A 24,725-nucleotide genomic window follows, 5' to 3' on the forward strand; every position below is an offset into this window, starting at 1 on the left:
ATTAAGCCCACCTTCCCACTGAGGTACAGGAAGAACACATATATCACACACACTCCCTGTCAAAAAGCCTGTGTATCCCTGATCCTTTATGTAACATTGCACACTCATAAAGATTAGGACTATTTAAATTTTCAGGATCAATAACATAAATAATGGGGACGTTTACTGCCTATATTCCATTATGCTTTCTGCAGCCTCAGCACTCATTTTGTTCCATCATTGTTAGCCCTAGTTAATGAGTAAAAATGTCATGACTTAATGATATTTTACAGGGATAATAAAAAAAGAAATGAGTATGTAAGCTTGCTTATATTTTAGGAAAATGCCAATATACTGTTTATGCAGCCAATTTATTTCTGTCTCCTTCTGTATCACTATATAGTGCATTTCAGGTTTAATCAATGTACATTTTGCGCTGTACACAAGTAATTTTGTCAGCACAAATGCACTGCAATAAAGGTGTTGTCTACTGATAAATATGAGTTTTGGGCCATAAATATTAAGCAACATTAAAAATAAATTAAAACTAAAAATAAAAAAATACAGACTGTTCTTTCCAGGTAAAAAAAAACATACTGTTAAAAAATGTGAACATGTAAAAGTCTAAGTCTAAGTGGAGGAGCAGCTAATTGGCTCTCATCTGGGTTTTGACAGGACTATCCCAGAAGTGGGATAACACAACACAAATTTCCTGAGTGTTGTCTAAATTGGACTGATTTCCTTGCCTCAACCCTTCAGAGCAACCTGTGTGGCATGTTTGCATGTTTGTGTGCTTTGGCTCTTTGTCCGATACTTCTTATACAGCTGCTTTTTACTTTCTGCAGCTGGTATTGATGTCTACGTCTCTGGGATGCTAGCTGGCTTGTTTAAATGGAATTTGGATGTACAAAAAACAATTTAAAATAAGTGGAATTCCAAATTTGGAAGAACTAAGTGATATAGATAATCAAATTCTATCAAGAGGCACCATCACAAAAGGAAAACATTCTTTGATTCACAGATTCTTAATATGCATCTGAGTTATATCTCCTGTAGGTAAGATTTCTATTCTTTTTTGTATGAGTGATGGCTGATGTTAAACAATGCTTTATTTGTGACAGAGAGAATCACTGTCAAACTAGCATTGTTGTGGTCCTTTATTGCAAGAGATTCTCTACAATGTATTCAAATAAAGCTTCAGTGTTATGGCAGTGACAGCTACTGTATGAAAGCATACACAGCCTATATGCATAGGCCCACATTAAACCCAATTTTTCTGCTTAACCAATGCTTCTCATTCTGCTTAAATTGAGATGGGAACATTTGTCTGAGAATGTTTGTATAAGACACAAAAAGCAAAATTAAGGAAGTGGTTAGTAACCTAAATGGCTCTGTGTCAAAGGCATTTGAAAACATAGCAATAGTCACTAAAGTCACAATAGACATAGTCACTGTCCTGAGGGGAAAATTTCCAAGGTGCTACTGAAAGTGGACAGCAAAGTTTAAATGACCTTACATTCCTTATCTTTAAGCGCAGTGGTTCTTAATTTCCAATGTTTATAGAAAATGCAACAATCTGAAGAAGAAGGCATTCAACCCATCCAGCTCTTTGGGTTGCTAGAGTTGTTTTAGTTAGTAAATTAAGTCGATACTCATGCAGCATTCCAGAAGAGGCAAACTCAACAGACCAGGGAAACAGTGGCTGATACACACCACTGAGCCGTAGCTCTTCACCAGAAAGACCGGCTCAATAAAAATGTTATTAAGGGAGCAGTGAGAACAGATGTTTGTCAATAATAATGTGTGATATACATTTTGACTCTTTTGTTCTAGTGTTATTTGTATCATTGACTTTAAAGGTTAAAAAAGCCCTTGAGTTACCTGAAAGACAACATTGAAAATGATTTCCTATCCAACACCTATTACAGTGTGAAAACGTGTTAAACCACCTCAAGACCTGTCATTATTTATAAAAAGAAAAACAAAAAATATTCATATTTCATTTGTTATGGAAAAAAAACAATTTATTTTAAAACTTATTTTAATAACTGTAAGTCAAAGTGATTATAAAACTAAAATCACTTTTATTGTCAATTCAAGCTTCTATCATTGAACTTCTTCCATATCTTATAATGATTTGATATTTTTTAACTTGCACCTCCATATATTGTTTTGAGTACTCATCAGATAGCTTTCACAAAGCCCTACAAATCCCATATTTATTGGAGGTGTTTGAGGACAGGACTTTGTGTTGGAGTCTGCCTGCTGAATGCATGTTCTCCTTCTTTAACAAATACAGTACTTTCCATGTATCTCGGCAAATGTGTTTGAAGTGACCATACTCATGTGAAACTGCCCAGTCAGCTTCCCAGTCAGCTGGGATCCGGTGTTATATGACTCCACCCGGTTCGTGGAGGTGACCACCACTTACAAATATTACATTACAGTCACAGACTGTTTCTGTTTCCTCAAAACCAAATGTTTTGTATTATCCTTTTGCAATTAGGGCAGGGTATTGCTGTGGACTCTTTTTCCCAGGGTACTCTTCCAAACATTCCATCCTCGTGTGACTTGTTCATTTTGTAACTCATCTTCATTGTCATTTTCATGCATTTTTAGACATCTACTGTTGTATGTTCCTATAAGTTTTTTCTGTATTCATTTTTGTACTTTTTGTCAAAGTGTTACTTTATTTAGTCAGTTTGCCCTACAAAGCTTTTAAACTCTTAAGGTCTTTAGACACTGGCAGGCAAAACAAAGTTAAGGATAACACAAACTGTGTTTCACTGAAAACTTGTATTCTTTAGTCATATGAAACTATGACTATAACCCCGAATTACTTTGTGGGGATATAGCTGATGACAGCTATAAGGGAACTGCAATGAAAGAGACAGCTTTCATTTAATTAATTGTTTAAGAGCACCTTTCAATAAAATATTATTGAATTTTGAATTCAATTACTTTTTCATTTTTCCTGGCCACAAGACTTACTTCAGTGTAACACTGTACTAAGTATGATAAACAGAACTAATCATCAGACTAAGTTATTTTAATTCTATAGATAATTCTGTCTTTCAGTATTCATCTAAGATGCTAATACCCAGGCTCCTTAACCTTGGTTTGATCTTCTTTTTGTATGTAACCTTGACCTTCAGCCTCCTTGTGTGTCATCTGTACAGCTCAGGAGGCTACAAAAGTTCCTACAGCATGAATGGTATTATTGTTGTAGGTGTCCCAGTACTCTCTCTTGGAAGGAAAGAAAAACTGGAATTCTTATCAACATGGAGGTTATTAATAAAATACAGTCACAGTGTCTCAACAGGCAAAAACAATATGTTCAAACTACTTGTTTCATGGGCTCCGCTGACATGCCTAATATGATTGATGTTGCCTCCAAGCTGCTGAGAAGTAGATGGTTCCCTTTGGTGACAGCTAGCATCCTGTAAATCACATTAAGAATTTGGTGGAGCACATTTATCAGTGCAGATCTCCATTAATTTAAGAATCTGTTGTTCATTAATGGATGACAAGGAGCACTTCAGTAGCCAAGGGAAACTCACTCCCACAAAGCCTCGCTATGAGACGAAAACATGACACAGCTGTCAGCGAGCCGAATACAACTGGAGGAGGGCATGCAGGTGGAAGGGAGAGCTGGCGTGTACCTTTCAGCAATGCAGAATAAACAACTACAGACAAATTAATAAAATCTGCACAGAAATGTGGTCATCTAGAAATAATACATCTTTCATTACTACTAAGAGTTGAATGTGCGTACCACTAACATTTCATTTTTCTCCTTAAAAAGATTTTTATTCCTGAAGATCAAAAACTCAGTCCATAAAATTGAGAATATACTGTATGAGAGAACTGAAAACCGTAGCTATAGAAATATAAATCAATTTCCTCATTGTTGAAACAAAATGCCTCTATTAATTAGATACTATAAGCAATGGATAAAATTAATAAATTAATGGATAAAATCCATACAGTCCTGCAAATCAAAGAAGCACAAGTAAAACAACACTACTCTCAAAATTGCAGTTATACATGTTTAACATATTTAACACAACTGAATATAATTTCAGGGAGAACAAGAAATTATATCAAAAAACCAACTCTCTACAGCTCTACATCTCTCCATGAAATGACCTGTTGATTTAAACATCTCTAAAGGGTCCTCCTCAGGCACATGTGCCTTCACGGTGTGCTGCCGTTCAAGTCATTATCAGCTACACAAGGAGCCCAGCACATAACCTCTGCACAGACACAGGCAGCCTAAAGCAGCTAGTCACATAGCACAATTATCTGTTATTATAGACTTCAAAGTTCCCAGACACTACCCAGTAATACAGAAAATCTTTATTTTGAAAGGCCAAAAATTGTAAATATGAGGCTATTCCACACTTTTTTTAATATTTCTCACCATGGGACATGAAGAAAAGGAGTCAAATGCAATGCTAACTTGCACTACATCATGCTGGTTTTCATTAAGTCTGTTGAAAGGATGCTCAGTGTGGAATTATTAAACGGCTTTCATACACTGATTACTAAAGGGACATCTCTGTAGGGATAATTTGGGAAGGGGGTGGAGGATGAGATTTGCTATATGAGAAGCACAAATATCTCAATGAAAATGCTGTCTGATCACATTATATTTTACACAGGATAATGTATTGAAAACGTGCTCATAGTGGGATCTTAAGCTATGATGCTCTTTATAACTATTTACTGTAATCTTAAAGAGGAATTTTACCATAGAAATGACTTGGGTTAATTTTTTTGTAATACAACTTATCATTTCAAATCTAGATGACTTGGTGTTTATTTACTCTGTGTAGCACAGTGTCTTACAGTACTGTGTCTTCAGTAATTCTTCCCTGCTCTATGCTTCCACATACCATATTTCCAAGTAATGAAGACATACTCCTATAAAGTAATTTAGATATATCCTGATAAAGAAAAGGGAAAGAAAGTCTTCTAGTTTAAGAGACAAATACATCCTGGAGCCACACAGAGTTCCCAACAGCATTGAAATACAGCATTGTTTCATAATGCTACATGTTTGATTTCAGGTATGTACATCAAATTGAAAAAGTCTTCCCTCATTCTTCTTCTTCTTCTTTTTCACAGCCTTAGTCCCAGACTGTCCTGGGGTCAGCTGCTTTGATTGCTCTTGCTTTGTGTTCTTTGCAACCATGGCTTTGGCAAGATAGTTTTACGTCGGATGCCCTTCCTGACACAACCCTTTTAGTCGCCTCTTACGACAGGCAGGGATGCCCAGGAGGTATTCTGATCCCACTCCTGAGTCTTTCCTCATTCTTTTTGGAAAATCAAGTTACAACTTTGGACATTTCTCTCCCTGGTAAATGAGACAGTGAAGATATGTAGCAAAAATACAATGTCCTCTGTTTTTACCATGCTACTATGCCTTTTGTATAACTAGGCAAACAACTGTGTACCTCATTGTGCTTATCAATTAGTTGATTCCAGTGTATAACATGTAGCTATCTGACTTCACTCTCATATCAACTTCATTTGTGGTCTTCAGTTTTCAAAGCTTTTGCACTTTATATACAAAATTGATGTTGCCTTTCTTTGAATTGGATGCTTGCCTTGGTAATATTTAAAAGTAAAAAGTACAAGAACTTTTCTTTGACGTCTGCATGCTCTTGTGCAGTGGCAGACAGGGAAGAAGCTCGTTTGTGCCAGAGCCTGAGGCTCAGAATCTGATGTGAATGATTCAGGTCAAGTCATTACCCTGGGATAGTTTAAAAAGTACTTTTCTCAACCCTTCTGCATGCCATAAATAATGATTATCTGCAAAACATATTATTCTTCCCCAAAGATCAAAACTACATTTTCTGAACTATATGTTTACAATTAACTGAGGCCATATTACAGCTGCTACAGGTAGGCTCTGACAGAAGAAAATGTACATTTCATTACAGATTGTAATGCTAAAAGGCAAAATCAGAGAGTAAGCATGTGGTACAGTGGATTCTGGACGCACCAGTGATATTTAAAGACAGTGCACACCTTCAAGCTTGTCCGGTGTGGAACAAATTGAGCAACATCAACCAAATGCTCAATGAAAAAATGTAACATCACCTTCAGTCTTCTTTGGGTTTTTTTGGCCTCATCATAGCACTGTGTGTTAACTATCTTGGCAAGCACTGGAAATTCCTCTTAATTGTTGGAAACGTTTGTTTCTTGGTAGTTAGTATGAGCTCAGAATTAGAATCATAATTGGAATTAAAATTCATTTCTTCTGTTTTCTGTGTAGTACTTGCTTCTCAGACACCACATAAAAATGTCAGAGACCTGGCCAGAGTCGACAAGTATGATCCACAGCTGCTGTAGTCTCAGAGTGAAAGCAGGGATACACCTCAATGCTCTCTGTCTCTAGGAGAGGCAATATGCTGCTCAGACACTGACTGATTTAATTCAAATTTTTCTGCTGAGTGTGGCTTTCGTCCTGTGAGTGAATCCCTTTCAGTGTGGTTCTGCCCTGGCACAGGGGTCTTCACCACTGGCCCTGCAGCATCCTCCTGCCTTGCGGTTTTCCTGCCAAACTGACCTCTCAATTACTCAGACCCACTGAACCCTTAAATCGAATTATTCACTTGACTTGACCTTTCTTAACTCTTTGCAGCTTAAAAGGTTTAGAAAAGATCTATAATGCTGTACAAAGTACCAGATTAAATAAAAACTTTGGGTCCATTGCAAATTATTGTACAAACCAGATTTTGGATACCTGGAGTTGATTTTTGGTTCTACCCAATGGTACCCTATACCATGTAAATATTCTCTGTAATTGGTATCTAGAGTAAAGGCTGCAATTTTGATTACAGTCTGTGGCAAAGCTCTGTGATTTATAATTAATCTTTTATGATCAATTTTGTTTCAGTGCAAACTTTCTGAAATTTAAGCCACTGGGTGACATACAAAACTAAAAAAGCTTATAAGAGGGGCATTCAGTATAGCGTAAGTATGGCCTGTGTCTGTGTTTCAACAATTAGATATCTATTAAGTATCAGCCTCACAGATTCACACAGATATGGGTTAGCTGTGCTTTTTTTAAATGAAGTAAGAGACCATTGAACTGGGGTCTATATGCTAAATGCCTTGCTTACTACATCTACTGTACAGCACAATGCATGCAATCTGTGATTTGCTCCTTCAGATTTCTCCTTTATCCAGGTGGTCTGTCCTTTCCTAACCACCCACCTAATTCAGCTTCTCATCCAGGCACTAGTCATCTCATGTCTGGACTCATGCAGCTCCTTTCTTATAGGACTCCCCACAGCCTATCTAGAATTCAACCTCCTGAAACACAACTAATTCACAGCTAATTCAAAATAGCTACCAAATTATAAGGCAATGTTTTTACAGCAATTTATAAGCCGAAACATAAGACCTGCCTTCTAATTGAGCTTCTCTCAATATTCAGTGTGTTAGTCACTGACTTACACTGAGTATGTCCTATTAACAAGCAAATTTACTATCATTTAGCTTAACACATTATGCAGCATTTTTCCTCATTGATTTGATATGATGACGGAAGAAAACATGAATGAAATTCGACACAACTGACCAAGACATCTTCCACCTGTTAACTTTGGAAACGTTTTGGTTGAAATACTTTCCTGACTAACAAGAACCTGGCGAGCAAGCTGTGCGCATCCTCGTCCCATTTTTATCCACCCATTTGAAGGTGGATTTTCTGCACTTTCAATGATTACAAATAAGCAACTCAACAGACTTGATGTTAAAAGTGACTTACTTGTGCTCGTTCATCCACAGAGCCAAATATTTCCAAACATCTGGCAAATATGCAGCATCAGAACTCACACTGATAATGCCTGATGCAAGCTCTTAAATTAGACTGAAGTTAAACTGTGTATTTGGATGATTCTACCTTCAAGCTGTTTCACTATTTTTAAGTAAAAATTATTTTTCATTAATATCAGATTAAGTTCACAAATAGCAATTGAAAATATTATTTAAAAAAAATATTTGCCCATACACCAAGGGGGGGGTTGTGGTTTTGAGTTATCTGAAAGAGGGGTATAATGTGTCAAAGGCTGAGAACCACTACTCCAAAAACTTTTTCTTTCACCAATATAATACAGGTATGAAGTTTTAAATCAATCTCTCTGTAATGTTCTGTGACATTAATTCAGTACATGCCTTTAGTCTTACAATTTTTATCAATCAGTTGAGCTCATCACTAACTTTCCTTAACTCTTACACGTTCTCTCAAAGGCATGAGTGCAGGAGGGCACAACAAAAAGAAAAAAGTTGCTGCCTCGTTGTCTCAGGAGTCTGTTCTGCCAATCAGTCTTACAAGTGCACAGACCTGCCACTAGACTGATGGAGCCTCCAGTCAAAACTGACCTTATCATGTTCTCAGGACACACAGACAGCTAGGTATGCCAGATTGTTACTCCGTTTGAGAGTATGGTTAATAACCAAGAAAATTGAACACTGTGGATCGCCAAACTAAGTCAATAACCAGAAAAGCTTCACACCCTCTCTCTTTTCCTTGATAAATATTGGACAATCATAAGCAGATAAGCAGATAAGCACAATTTGTCCTGTATGTCACATTTTTTTATATTCCTTGAACTCCTATGGGGCTAGCTGCCTACTGTATGTGTGTGGACTCCTGTCACTCTTCCAACAGCAAGTAATGTTTCTTAATTGTTAAATACAAGACTATGTAATTTCCCCCCATTTTAACAGACAGCAGGAATTGCTAATATGGTTTAAAAATGAAATGCAAGGCTTCCAGAAAATATTCCAGAAAAAACACTGTATTTTAATGCTAGTTAAAGCCAATTAATATGAAAAGCAACTTGCTGAGAAAAAAATTAATTACTTGTCTACTTTTATGGTAGTCTGAGATTTATCAATATGGGAACATAAGTTCTAGAAAATAAATTGTCTGTGTTAACAGCAAGACACATTCAGCCTAAAGCAGCTGGAAACCAAAGGCATATGCTGCTAGCTCTGCAGCACTATTTATAGCACGCTATTAAAACCATTTTATTACACAAAGAAATGAAAATGAAATACCTCACGAATCAGTGGAAACTGCCTCTATACATTGACAGTGAAGACTCTTGCACAGGGAGGGTTTAGTGATGTGGGTCTATTACAATCATTTTTTTTGCTAACACCCAACCGAACGTCTCTGCTAAATCTTCTACAATCTTCACTTACAGTATGAACAGTTTACACCTTGAATTGATTTTCCACAATGTGAATTGCCACTGATAGATTTCAAGAAGGTCATCATATTCAAAAATAAGCATAAGCAAATATAAAAACATTCTTTAGGTGAGAAGGGATTGTTGGGTGTAGAAATGGCTGGTTTGATTCCCACTCCCTGTGGTGTTTACTGAGACTCTCTTAATAATCACAACACAGCAGGCTGTGTTGTTTATGTTCTCTCCTGGCCAACTGAATTTGATCTTTGGAGACATGTGCCCACAGTCTTTTCAAGGCTCATAGAGTCTGTGGATAAACCTTGTTTCTACAATGAAATAATTTCTTTTAGCTCAATTTCTATCAAGGAAATAAAGAAAAACATTGTACATTGCAAATATTGTTGCATTTATATAGGGATATGAAAAGTACTGTATATGCATTTTTATGAGGGAAAAAAACAGACAGCTACTGAGTTACTTAACACAACTGAAAGACTGAACTACAGTATATTACTCCAAAAGCCTACTGAATCCTCTACAAGCCAGAGACTTTCCAATATGTCGTATTAATGTCTCTTTTGTTCTCGACTTTATTACTAGACCACATGCCAGAGAGAATAGCTCCTATCATACTATCAGTTTACAGTTCATGAAGGCCCACTAAAGGAGACGTTTCCATCCCCTGTGAGCATTGATCAATATGGCAAAGGAGCCTTTCTATTATTAAACCACAGTGTTTTGGCAGAGGGACGCCGGCCCCTGCCTCGCTGCGACATGACAGGCCAAACGCACAGCAGGCCGTCTCCTCACCTGGGTAGAAGCAGCAGCAGGCACTCGTGGGACATTCCCAATGCCTGATGTCAAGCAGAACAAAGGCGAAAGACGAAAGACTAGCTGGGAAATGAATGTGCTGCTCCGTGAAGCCAGTTTCAAGAAAGCAGCACAAATGTTTTTTAAGATTTTTTTGTACGTACTCGCAAGGCCATTTCTCAAGATTGAACCCTGAAGGAATGTGATGTAAGACTTTGCTTTAGAAAATTACAATTCGGTTCCCCATGCTTTACAGCACTTAGACATCAGGCTAATTAAAGTAGAGTAATTCCACTGTAAAATATCTACATATTAGCAGTTTATGCAAGTATATACAGTAATAATTGTAATGTTCAAAATGTGCATTCATACATTTTGGTTATAGGGCTGAAATATGACAATTTACACTATGCTGTATGTAGGCAGATTTCATTATGTATATCTCACCAAAGCTTTTAATATGGAGATTTTGTCTATTTTTATGTACACTGCAAAGATAGCACAATACATATCCCTGTTGGTTTCTTGTGTGTATCTAAGTTTGTCACCAGTCTAACACTGTGACAACCAGAGCTGTGGGAAGAAAGAAGGTAAATTAACTGACACTAGAAAATTAAGGCAACTGCCTCCCTACTGCCTCACAGTCAGAGTGACCAACACAGTCTGTACCCCTCTTACTAAGTACCAGCTGTACCCCAGTAAAATGCCTTGCCTTACCTTTGCTATTAGGGGAGTTTGCAGCCTTTCAGTTGCTGACCTGAATACAGCTGAGTGATGTTTCTTGTATCTCTCCTCCACTGTGCTCTTCACCTGCCAGCCAACAAGCATGACATTTTTTTCAGGTGTGTACTGTACACCATGAACAATAAAGGAAAAAAAAGTGAAGCTGTAGGGCAATTAATTTATCACTTAAGTTTTGTATTATATCAACAGTTTTTTTATTGTACACTGGTTGTGTAACTTACTATGCTTTTATTTTCCATTTTCCATTTTAGGCCTGTGTGTGAGTTTACAGCTCTGTCTACAAAAGGTATTATTTCTGCTCATCTGACCATTATTAGCATTAAAAACTTTATAGGTTTATTCCATGCTCAAAAGAGAAGAAAGGAAGCACAACATTTCGGCTGTGGAGCCTTCTTCAGGTATAGAGGTGCTTACACGCGAAGAAGGCTCCACAGCCGAAACGTTGTGTTTCCTTTCTTCTCTTTTCAGCATGGAATAAACCCGTTACCTGTTCTTTTGCAGCCTACGCATGCTGACGCAGCTACCCACCTAAAAAACCTTGTGCTGTATATGAAGCTAGGACCACAATTGTATTTCAAGAAGCTGAAAAAACCAATAGATCATTGTGGTATCCAAAACAAAGATCAATATTTTTAATAAACTGCTTATCCTACTGAGGGTAATGGAGCCAGAGACCATCCCAGATATTCAGGGCTCAAGGAGACACTGAGAGAACACAACAGCAGCACTTCTGTACAGGAGGCAGACACTGGTGTCATATCATATGAATTAAAGGTTACTTATTGTAAAGCAAAAATATCCTATCTGGAAAGGAATTCAAATGTCACTGTGTGAAGACAGATTCACAGAGAATTAGTCCAAGACAGGATGGCTCAAATGGCAGTGACACAGGACTGCTTTGGAAACCTGTCTCAATTGGGCTGAATTCATGTTCCATGAAACCACAGATCACATGATCTAAATCTTATCTCTGGGGACACCTGAAAAAGACCAGTAATCAGAATAACCTGTACACCAGTGGGTTCCAATCCTGGTCTTGGCAACACACACACCTGCTAGTTCTTGTAACCGTTATTAAACGGTTAAATAAAATTTTAAAAAAATGAAATAAAAACTTGTGACTACAAGTCACAAATATGCCAATGAAGCAACTTCTTAGATCAATTAAGAATTCTATCTAATCTCAACCACCTTATCTACTGATAGATGGGATTGAATAAATATCAGGAGATGTGTGGGTCACCAGGACCAGGATTGGAAACCACTGCTATACACTGTTATAAAACCAGCAGTTGAACCACAATGATTGCCAGGTTTTACTACACAAAATCCATAATGTATTGATTTTCACAATTCCCAGTGGAATTTATCTGTAAACCATTTGACTGAGGGGGCATGAGCCAAATGAAAGTAAACTAACTAAAGAAAACTACCAACAATGATAACTGTAATTACAGTAGGCTGGTGAATTCAAATGTACTAGGTATGAGTAAATCCAGCTCTATAACAGTTCAATAATGAATGCCTGTTTTGTAACCTTTTTTTTCCACACCTGCACTAGCTTTCACTAATGGTTATACAAGCAAGTCTTTGTACAAGACATTTTTCACTATCTTGTTCATAACATTTGATCAACTGTTTTCTATCAAGACTGTTTATATCTGAGCAAATAATAATGTAGGTATGAAATCAGATCCCATTTTTTCAACAAATGATGATTAAACTGGTGATAAGCCATTTAATAATTTCATTTTTTAATTTCATGATATCTCCTCAACCTGGTGTCCTACCTCTGGTTTAGTTAGCAGGCATCCTACGGCTTCTAGTGACTGCCTTTTCAAGTCAAGTAAAAGACAAGAAAAGAGACACTGGTAAACATATTTGTAACTGTCCCTGTGAGTTTTCTGAATGGCCTTTTTCTTGTCTGCCTCTAGCTACTGCATGTTTCAAATAATTTGACAGCACAGCTACTTTTTCATATACTGACAATTAAAGAAAAACATTCTCAGTCTAAGCACAATAAAAAAGATTAATTTTATATGGTTCTGAGATATCTACAGTACTGGTTATCAGAGAGCATTTTAGTTTAACTTTTAGATTACATTAAAGAGTACTGCAACACTGTACATAAGGTAAATTTAAGATAGCCCTATCTTTACCTGGTACTCAGCTGGCCCTGGAAGCATGGCTTCTTGTTTAGTTACAAAAGCAGGGGTTCGGTGTGCTGTTGACCCAAATCCTCCTTTTCTTGTGCTTTCCAGGTATGCCTTTTTAAGGCTTTCTTGTGCAACACCATAGTTAAACAAATTGTAAGCTCCTGGGCCTAATAAGAGAAATGAAAGACAAAATGGGCTGTGCCCTTTAGACTGTTTTGCCACAGTTAAATTCCAACAGTCACTATATTTCTTCTCTTGAGCTTCTGATATGTCTTCACTGTTATGATTATGTGTTTGTACTTGAAAGATCCACAGAGGTTAGTGACAAAGTTATTGTTGTCATAATCTGAAACTATAGTCTCACTATATACTCTGCAGAGAAGAATCACATTCCAAAAATTAAAACCAATTGAAATGTTATAGTATGAATGGTCTTTACCAGAAAAGATCAATCACAGTGTTGAGGCATGGAACAGGCAAATAATGTAGTGTACTGTAAGTGAAGATTAAACTATACAGTATCTCTGAAGTAACTGTCACTGATTACACAAGTATGTTCCTTATCAAAAGGCAAAGTGCATACTTTTTTTATACTGGGAAACATTATCTATCACAAAATATTGAAAGATGTTTTTAATTTTAGAGGAAAAGGAAAAAGCCTATAAACCAAAATCGATTAATAATTGATTTGAACGTTTGGGCCTTGTAGTAGTTATGTTCATATCGTTACGAACATTGTTACGGACAGTAAATGTATTGCTACATTTCACCTAAATCTTATTTTTCAAGATAAACCTGTCACAATCCATTTTGTGGTTTTATTCAATGTTGTCAGCAGAGCTTTCCTTAAATATATTAAGTGCTAATAGTGTGTGTGACTGTGCTTGACAATCTGAGGCAGCACAGGTACTGTAGGCATGTTTGCACTATGAGCATCATGGAGGCTTGACAGGACCGGTGCTCGCTGCTGACCTGGCGTGATTGTCTTCCTGGAGACCGGAGTGAAGCGCACAGCAGTGACGCCAAAGGGGCTCTTCTTCATCCCTGTGATCTTCCTTAACCTCTCCAAGGCTGTACGTGGGTCATCGTAAGCACCAGGAGCTGGAGTCTCCGACTTGACAGGAGCAAATCGCTGGTGAAGCACATGAGGAGCACAGTTTTGGTTTACAACTGAACTGCAGACCTGCTGGAACTGCTTTCAGAACCCTATGTGATGAACACAGATGATTGAAAGAACGGTAATAATCACCTGATGCATTTCTTAATAAGTAAGATGATTTTATACCTGCTATTGACGGAACAGGTAATAAATATGGACCAAGATTCTTCAAATATGAAACAATGCTTTCTTTCACTCAGTTCAGATATTGTGTGACCTTGCAGTTTTTGTTTCCATTGCGTATTAGCCTACTACATCTTAAAGGGTCATTTTCAGCACCACTAGGTTCCAGTGTAAATTTGAGCACAGTAAATTATTCCAGCCGCAGCCCCAACCTTAATACTAGCACACATGTGACATCTCATGTCTGTCTTCACAAGGCCTAGAGTGCCAGCAAAAAACTGTAAAAATCAAAACTGTACAAAACAGAACACTGTGCATGTAAGAGCATTATTGTAGATCAGATTACAGTTCAGTAACTTTTTTATGCCCTGGTGATTGCTCCTGGTGATTGTACTACAATATACAACACATCTCAACATGCAGCTGTCAGCACAAGCCTGTATTCTTTCTGTTGTGACAATTTATTTAAGAACAAAAACATATGCAGAATCCTCTACAAAAAAAAACCTTTGCCATTTTTTCTTAGGTACACATGACCATAAATTACAATTATGGGACTATAAAATTATTTACACAGGACATTTAATAAACACAATAATGGAATATGCATAGACACAAGGAATTCCTTCCACAGAATATGTTGCATTGTGATATTTATCTGAAATGGTTTTGAACTAAACTCACTTTATATTTTATTGACACTAGCTTAACAATACAGAGAAAAATGAATTATTTAGGCAAAAGGCCAAGGTGTTTCTGAAACAGATAAACTTGCTGTATACCTAAGACAACATGGTTTCTCCTTGAATCATGAAATACTTCCTGTAAATTGTATCAGGCAAAGCAATTCTGTCCTAATTTTACCATTGGGACCAAGGAAACTTTGAGCAAAATGCCATTTTAGAATACGGACAGCCATTTTTTAAAATAAATCATTGGTACTCTGTGAGACACAGCTTTGGGCTCATGTTAAAGTTATTCAAGGTTAAAACAATTCTTGGCAGGATTTTCATTTTGTGTAAAACCTAGAGGGAATAGTTTCACAAATCCATTTTCATAACGCATCAAAAGAAAAGAAAATTCATTATATATTGCACATTAAAAATCTATCCTACATTACTTAGCTTTTACGGTATTTCACAGTGGTCTATGCTGAATGGCATCGTGCCTTGACTATTTCAATTCAAATTTCCTATCAAGTAATCATTTCTTTGATTGTTAGTAACGCAACTCAGATTGATAAATAATCTGCAGTAGGAAAATCATTAGAAAAAAGCTTTTTTCCAGAGTTAGAGGAAGTAATTTAAAAAAGTTTTCTATGTTCTACTGATAAATACACTACAAAATAAAATCCTGTATGATAAAACCTGCCTTTATACAGTGCTCCTCATTCCAAAGCATTGTAGGGAAGCACATAGATCACTGCTCTAAACAGCTTGTGGTTACAGTTAAAGAGACTTAGGGTTGCTTCCTCACAGTTGAGCTGATGGACAATGATCTTCCTGCAGAGGTTCACTGTATTTCTCCATTGAAATATGCAGACACCACAGTGGCTTATAAAAGTGCACTTCACCTGATGCATAAGGTGAGCAATGTGCTTGAGCAATATGTTGAAAAATGCCTTAGCTAGAGATCTCCTCAACACCTGCCCCTGCTAGCCCAGGAAGGAAGAAGGAAGACTTAGCTAGAGAAAATCTATGCAGTTATGAGAAGAATAATAAACGCCTTGTGAGCACATTCAGTTTTATGTCATACAGCCACAGTCGGTGTCAAAATCCAGTACCACCTGCAGTATCCCATGCTGTGGTAATAATACGCTGAGATTTTCTTCCTGTCTCCAAACTTGCACACTGCTATCTCATTGGCAGAGCACTCAGAACTCTTATATGACACACAGACTTTTTTGTCAGCAAGAGATTAAAATCGTTTTGACTTTTAAAACAGTATAAAATGCACATTTATAATTAGTAGTCACTGAATTACGTTTTGTGCATATAGTGTTCTATCACTCTTTTCGAGGCAGTTTTTCTTATTGTGAGTTCAGTGTGGCAACCTGCCTTTCCTGCTCCGTGTGGCACTCTGAAATGTCAGATCTCCAAGTCTCTCAGATATATTTATTATTATTCCTGAAATATCAGGTAAACTCAGGCAGTTCTCGTGTTCCATTCCAGCTGAGCTGTCATTCACTATTATGCAACAATGTGCATAATCCAATCTAATTGATTTTATATGAAAAATATTTACAGAAAAAGATCTAAGCGAAAAAAATGAAGTAGAGCTGAAAGGTGATGAGAAAGGTTTGGAATCTCTCAAGCTCAAGACAGCAAGCTCTCGTGTGTAAATCCTTCAGATGACCTTTCACCCCCCAGACACCTTTCACAGGTCATTCCTGTTAGGTTTTGCCAGCATGTGAATTAAGACCCCAAACAATTTGATCCCAGTACTGATCAGAACTGATTTTCTGTGTATTTTTCCTGATGTAATCATGGGAATACTAACAAAGTTCGATGTAAAGAATGCTCACAATTGGTAAACAACAAATTTTCCCTCAAAATTAGATTTTTTGATAGCTATAGAAAATTGCAGTAGCTATCCCTTTCTAGAAAACTGTTCAGAAAATGAAAACCTAGTCGTTCAGTGTCTTAATTTTAACAACATTAATGAGACAATCTATTTGGTCTAACCAGGACTGTGCTTTGGTCCAAGAGGCACTTGGACCCACCCAGGAAGTGGATCTCCTGATTATGTGAATATGATCTATGGATGTTGAACATTGTAGTGTAAGAGAGAAAATAAGACTGACATTTTGATTGTGCACTGTGAGGGACCATAAAAACCATTCTGCTAATAGGTCCATTTTTATTGTAGGACCTTTGACGGTGAGAAGGAATATTATACCATTGTATAATAAAGTGAGAGGGCAGGATAAAAGAATGTCACAGGAAAGGGGGGACTCTGCTTTCTCAGGAATTCTGCCTGAAATTACAGCTAGTCAGCTTGCCCCGCTTCGAGAGAAATGACAAGAGCTAAGACAACGGATCTTTGGAAGACCTTTTTTGCAGTTACTGCTGCAATACTACTTTCCTTTTCGGTGTTTGAGCACCTTTGCAAACAGGAAACGTAATTGTTTCTGCAAATGAATTTACACATTGAAGACCACAATTCCTGTTCTGCTTAAGACGTTCAGGTCACTTAAATAAATATCTTATATTTACAGTATAAGAGTGTTTAAGAATGTGTTTTAATTGTTATAATTGACTTGGTTTTACCAAAAGGATCTTTTTGTTTGGTTTTGTCTTTTAGCTATGTCCATTTACTTATTGATAGTTCTTCTACAAAGAAAACTAACGGAACTGACAAAGTGGAACAGGTACAATAACATAGATATTCACTTCCTTTGGTTCTCCTGAGCTCCATTTCTGCTATTTTGCACTGGTTATGTCAAAGGAAAATGGTATCTGGCCAGGAGTTCAGGTTCAGGAGTTCATCTTAACCAAGGTGTCCATGACAAGGTGGTAAATGGTCACCCACCATTTGATTAATAGATTATCACTCCAGTAGGACATCATACTGGTTGGCTACCATAGTATACCATTAACCCACCATTGTATTTTTAATACAAAGCTTTGCCAGTCCCATTCTTGTAATTGTAACACAAATTCTCATTTTGAAACAAGGCTACAGAAGAACACACGTGCTGTATAGAAGATCAGATTTCACCTCAGGACAGCCTCTGTCTTACCCGTGCCTGGGACAAGAATGGCGGGTTCTGAGCTGGAACACCATTGTGAGAAGTGCTTGACGTGTCAAACTGGCTTTTAATTTCATATTGGCCGGGACCAGGTACACCCTAGACCAGAAAAGAACAGACCAAAAATGAAAACACAAATAATAACAACAAGCACAAGGACATTTTTTAATTTTTAAAAAAAAAACACAAGTGTACAGAAATGAAAGGTTCCTTTTGTAATTGAAGGCGTCTTAACCAGTACAGATTGTAGAGATAAATGACTGAACTATGGAAATGAAGCTCCATTCAAGGCTGAGACAAATCCAGCAGCAGAACAGAGGTCACAGAACATTGAGCAGGTGCCATCAGCCATCTTACAGTGTCACCTTGCTCTTAGACATCCACATCCAAATAAGCGAGTAATTATGTTATAGATAGTGGCATCTGTGTGTCGACCTTTGACCTAAGGTGGTAAACTGCACACAAACCTCGCAATGTAGGAAGATGCATGGGCAATTAGAGACTGGGAAACAAACAGGGTCGTTGGGTAGTTACTGAACTGTCTCGGCTCAGGAAGCAATGTCATTCATGGCACTTCTTTATTGTCACAAGGCATCATTAATCACAGTGCAAACATATGAGTTTAGAACTGATAAAAACAAGGTAATGCTTATATGTCTTTGCAACATAATTAATATTGCAGGTGAAATACACTCATATATGAAGAAGATATATAACTCATATGTGAAGAAGATTTAACATGAAATCTGTTGAAAGTTGTTTTGCGGCACAAAATTAACCTTTGCTGATTCATTAATTGTTATTACTACTAATACAAAAGGGAAAAATAAGAATAGGAAGAAGAGGTAAAATAAGTCTCTGTTTTATGAAATCCAATTTACATGTATTCTCCTAAAGATACAGCTAGGGCTACATATCAACAAGATCGGGAACCACAAAGTTATAAAAAAATATAAAGAAAGTTATAAAGAAGTCAAGAGTTGCAGTAGAACTTTCAAAACGGAATCAAATTAATGAAAACCTATTAAAATGTGACACATATTTTCACAGAATCTCAGAGTATCTTATCACAGTTACCTCTAGCACAGGAAAAGAAATCTAGTTTAAATAGCATTTTTCCTAATGTGTTTAGTCACAATTATAAAAAAGACTTAAAGTAGCCTATCATGCACATTAATTTGCACTGTCAGGTTTATTTGTGTCTTTGGTCTTTAACTTCAACCAGAAGATAATGGTTCTAAATTAAGATAAAATCCTATTAAGTATCTCAAGAATTTAGTACTTTTACACTATTTTATTTTATATAACCATTGAATTATAGATAATAGCCTAAACAAATAGCATGGTACTAAATACTGAAGTTCAACATATTTTAGGGGTTTGTGTCTGTTGAGTCTTTAGGAGACTCTGAATTATGTTGTAACTGTAAATTCAGGAGACTCTTCATATATATAGTATAAGTCTCAATAGCTGCAAATACAGTTTATTTAAAGATCTTAATCAGCCACTAACTGCAAAGTATCTGCAAATATTGCAGGAATCCACTTTGTAAGATGCCCATCCATGTTTTAAGTAAATGTATGCTAGTAATAGCACTTACAGTAACTGTTTTCTGTGGTCAAGACAGCTTTGTCCACAATTACAAATATACTGTAGATCCAAGATACCCAGTACGTGATTAAACACTTTCAAAGAGAATAACTGGAAGGAGACAATTGCATGCTTATAAATAACTCAGAATCTCATTGAGAAACCTTGCATACTAACAAAGAAAGGAAAGATATGTAGTGTGTAGTAATCATAAAAGTAAATCGCAATTAAAGAAAAGTTACAGATATAAACTACACCACAAAAGACAGAGAACTTTTGATTTCAACAGCCTTTGCTACTTACAAAAACATTTTCATTCCACAGCCATTTTACCTACAGTAGCCTACTAAGCTTTTCTCCCTCTTCCAGCAGCACATTAGAATTGGTGGCATGTGTTTGTGTGTCCCTATTATTAAAGATGGAAGGTAGCTGCAGTGCTGCACAGAGGTTAGGGTGCTGAGAGAGCCCCTGTTATTCTATGTGTTGTGGGTGCTCTGTGTGAGGTCTGTGTGTCCTATGTAGGACAATTGGAGGCGTCCTCCAGGTAGGGGCCCAGAGGGCAATGTAGGCAATAATGACCCATCTGTTCACAAGCTGCAGCCACCACTTTCTAATGAAGACAGATGTGGGCTGCCCTACTCCTTCTGCCTGCAGGGTGCTAATGAAAGCACCTAATGGTCAGAGCCTGCCATTTTTGACTGAATGATGACCAAAAGGGATGCACCTGAAAAAACTAGTTGGTAATGTTAAGCAGTCATTAGTCTTTATCCCTGCTGCATTGATTCTCCAGCACTCTAGCAAAACAACTGCTGCTCTGAAACAATGTTAGCTCCAGCTCCCTGTCACTTGCAATAACCTTGCCCCAGCAGCCTGTCAGAAACACAGCCTGATCTCCAGAACCCTGGATCCCACATGCAAACATGCTCCTGTTACTACATCTGCAGATTTTGTCAGATTTGGAAAATAAAAGAGTAAAATCAAACAGGAAAGCCAAGTTTGAAGGCAGTTACATGGTTATTCAGCAGAAGGGTGACACAAAAAGGTACTTTCCACATCAATCCATTGTTGCCCAGTCAGTAGCACCATCTGGATAAACAGCTCCTGTTCAAATATTGCTTACAAATGACAAGTAAAACTTAAAAAGTATGCCCCGTTGTTGCAGAGCTTTGACTTTTGGCATTTATCCAAAAATTTTTGTGTTCAATGGATCAAAAACTCATTGAAGTAAATTGCCATGCTAACCTAAAGGCATACAGTAAAATGTAGGGTTTTTGTTAATGTGGATTTATTGTATAATGTGCCAAATATTATATCTCAGAAAAGAAGGCTTAATATTTTCAGAGCCTAGCAGTTAGAAAAATAGGTGCACATGCAAATGCTTTCCTGCTCAATGTTAACCAGAATTAAATGATTGGTACAGTATATTCCTATTATATATTATTGGTATATTATTTTCAGATGAAGTACCCAAAACACACATTCATGATATTTTTTTACTTGCTGGTAATTTGAAGTAAGTAAATTAACACAACAAAAGTCTAAACCTTAGATATCACAGGTTACCTAACGGTATTTTATCACTAGTTCCTGTAAAACGTCCAATTAGGAAAACACATTTTTGAATGTATGACATTTATAAAACAAAAACTTTAATACCTTATGGTGTTATTAAACAAAAGTTCAGGAGGAGCTCAAATTCTAATCCCGAATTCTAATTTTCTGGTCTGGTTGGTTGCCCAAATCTCTGAATGTCTTTTCTACACCCCTCTCTTCACCCCCACTGCACCCTAGCAGCTGCCTCCCTGGCTCATTCCTTGTAAATGAGGGGCTAGCACTGTCATTTCCTCAGCTTTGTGAGTTAACAGCAAAGTATTAAATACACTATCTCTTTATATTCATTGGCTCATTTTGACAAAACTACTAAATGTCCAAAGAGGCAAAATAATCACTTTAAGCTGCATTGCTTCAGTCCAAAACTAAGAACATTTGTGATGGCAAATGTTGCCTACAATATGTACAGTACTGCATTTTGGATGTTTAGCATTGTCAGGCTCTATGGAATGTTTAATATTACATTTGTATGCATCAGAAATTTACTAATTTAATTTTTATTATTTCTTTTTTATTTATTTTACCCTCTATTTTCTCTGCTCTGTATGAGAATATTAATTATTGTAACAGAAAAAGTCCACAAAGATAGTGTGTTTTTGTTATTTGAGTCAGAACTCTGTGTGTGGAATGTGCAATTTGGATACTGGCAAACACAGAGACCTGGGAAACAGCCTCAATTTATCTTGAGCAAAAACAGAGCAACTGTCTTCCATTTGCTGATATCAGAAGCCATTAGTGCTTTAGGGGAACTCTCACAAGCCTGTCTCCCAGGGAAGGCAGGCCTTCTTCCAAGAGGGAGTGAAATGGCTGATAGGTTATGCCAGGAAGAAAACGAAATGCAAATTACATGGATTTTTAAGTTGAAGCTTCTACAAATATAATCAGCTGTCACTTGAAAAAGCATTTAAGGCAGTATCTCAGAATTTACTGCACAAAGTCTGTCAAGACAAGGTGTACAGAGTAGCTATGGGTTGTAGGGTATGTCAGATTTGACTTTTAGATAAAAAACACAACCAGGCAAACATCAGGAGTACACAGACAGTTTGGATGATTTAATACACACAATGTGTAGAACCCTAAATGTGCACAGACGTAAGTCCCAAACCTCCGTAGGACTAAAGGAAGCTATGCAGGATTGCTCTGGCTGAGGTCCCATGATCTTTTGGTGACTTTCTTATTGTACTAAAATCAAAATTTATTGAAGAGGTTTATAGTCTTCACCATTGGCCTGTTGAGATAAAATGGTGGTGACTAAAGAGAAGAAACAATTTATACTATATTGAGGCACTTCATAAAAGTTACAGAATATGTTTCTTTTTTGTTACACATAGGATATAGGTCAGATCCTTTCATTTATAGAAGAGAGATCTCAAAGTATCCAATTGTTAATCTTCTTTCCCTCCTCTCACAATACAATTGTCATGGTACTTTCCCACTCGTCGTCTCTGCTTCAGGCAAATGTACCATCTTCAGTCTGCAGCAAAGACTACACTACTGACTCTTTCACAGTCTAACAGGAGTTTCATCGATCATTTGTTGGTATACGACACAAAATCTTTTGCAAAACATATTCCAAATATTTTACTTATATTAAATTAGCTTCTAGAATATCTGGGAAACCAGACAGGACAAAGAGATAACAAGAGAAACATTCTTTGGATAAAACCAATTCTGACATTCTCTGTTTCCCCATATAATGATAGAAATGTATAGAATTCCTCCAGACCCAAGATGGAGTGTAATTTGATTCATACCGAACAGCTATTACATAATTTTATTCCAGAAAGTGAACTTTTTATTGTAATATTCTGTAGTCCCTAAAGTAAACAGTTGAAACACAGTATGATACCAGCCAGACTCCAGCTTCCATTTGAGTTAAAATGACTATCTAAGAAACTATGAGGAACAAAGCAAAAAGTGGCAATGGTTTAGTGGCAGTTTACCTTACCACAAATACTGGACAGAAAAGTAAGGTAAACTAATGTGCCCTGAGCCAAGCATTCAGAGCTACTCAACTTCATGTTTAAATTTGTTTTAATTATCTATGGGAAGAAAAAAATATGGATCCTCACTTGCTTTGGAATATGAATATAAGAGAACTCCTCAACAATATTTTCACCATAATTGTAGTAAAAATAGTAATTATCCATAAAACACAGGTTAATTATATATACTGTATGTCCAATCTACCTTCTCTTTTAGATGTTATATTCATCCGTTTATTGTGCACTGTTAAGGCATTCAAAAGTATTTTTACTTTTGTACAGTATTTTACAAAATGGATGGAATTATTTTCACACAAAAAAACATTGTTGGAAGTTTCTTCAATTGTTTTGCACTCCAGATCCGAACAATTCTCAAGAATCACATTTTTCAACTACTTTTAATCAGAGACAGAATCACATACAAAACAAGTACAACATGTTACACTACATAACAACAGGAAAATCATGCTTTTCACTTCACAAAATTCCTACCAGAGGAGCAGCAACAGAGCACAATTCCCTTTCTATCTTTCTTTTGTGATGACACTTTTGTTTCTATAGGGTTCAGCACCCTGGTTTTGTCCTTGCTTATGGGGTGGCTCGCCTACTGTATTCAAACAAATGAATCTTAGCTGGAGAGATTTTAAATTTGAGACCGATCTTCAAGATGTACCATAAAAGACTTACGTCTGATTCTTAAGCTTTGGCGCCATCTATTGAATATGTGTTTCTCTTCTTTAGCAGGTCTTTCTGATATTATGTCACCCTGGGTTGCCCATCATTACTGGACGCCAACAAGGACCAAGGCCCACAGTGGCCTATGATTCCAAGGTCTTGAGTGCTGCTTCCATTAGAAGTGCCTTATTTTAAAAATTCCCAACATAAGTCAGCTCCAGATTCTATTTTGATCAAGGAAATGCAGCACAGTAGTGACAATTTCACCTTCTTTGAATAAAATGTTTTTTGATCATGTGCTGTTAAGAATTTTTAACCTTAATCATATAGTACGATACATTTAGTTTTAGGTAGAGTGACAGTGGAGCTTGCATTTAAAATGGACTGTTCACTAGGACCGATGGTATTTTTCCAACTGTATCCAATGAAATAAGGTACAATATTAATTAAATGTTTGCTAAAGGGTTTCAAAAGTCACTGAAAAGGGAAAGTTTTGCAAATTGATCACTGAAATGTAGTATTATAAAAACGTAGTCTCTTATAATAGATCCATAATAGACTAGTATTCACAATCCTGAAAGTAAGTTAATACTGCTAAGTACTTCAGGGTCGATAATGAAACTAGGACACAAGCACAGGATACGAACTTAAGCCACTTAGTGAAGGTTCTGATGATTCTCTGGAATCTTTAAAAAAAAACTAGATAAACTCAATCAGATCAGATCAATATGCCACTAGCATCCATACAAGTAAATGATTACTGCAAATAGACCTAATGACCTTGTAGATGTGACATATGCTTACCAGCCTGGCAGCAAGTAAAGTTAAAAAATGTTATAAGACATCTAGCACTTAAATGATGCCATCAGTCTGTCTTTACTATTAGGAAAATAATAAAATAATATATGCCATTGTTTTTTTTTTCCTGAG

At 36.8% G+C, this 24,725-nt stretch overlaps 1 protein-coding gene across 1 annotated transcript in view; it reads right to left on the reverse strand.

Annotated features, from left to right (window-relative positions):
• Positions 1-24,725, reverse strand: part of stpg2 (sperm-tail PG-rich repeat containing 2) — a 73,579-nt gene that overhangs the window by 32,524 nt on the left and 16,330 nt on the right. Inside the window, exons 7-10 of the mRNA XM_088911316.1 lie at positions 17,926-18,033; positions 13,874-14,033; positions 12,905-13,068; positions 10,719-10,811 (exon numbers count right to left, since the gene is read on the reverse strand). Coding sequence (XP_088767442.1) covers positions 10,719-10,811; positions 12,905-13,068; positions 13,874-14,033; positions 17,926-18,033 — 525 coding nt within the window. The remainder of the gene's footprint in view (positions 1-10,718; positions 10,812-12,904; positions 13,069-13,873; positions 14,034-17,925; positions 18,034-24,725) is intronic.

The sequence above is a fragment of the Atractosteus spatula genome, chromosome 3 (assembly GCF_055471065.1).
Source record: "Atractosteus spatula isolate fAtrSpa1 chromosome 3, fAtrSpa1.hap1, whole genome shotgun sequence".
In the NCBI taxonomy this organism is placed as follows: Eukaryota; Metazoa; Chordata; class Actinopteri; order Semionotiformes; family Lepisosteidae; genus Atractosteus; species Atractosteus spatula.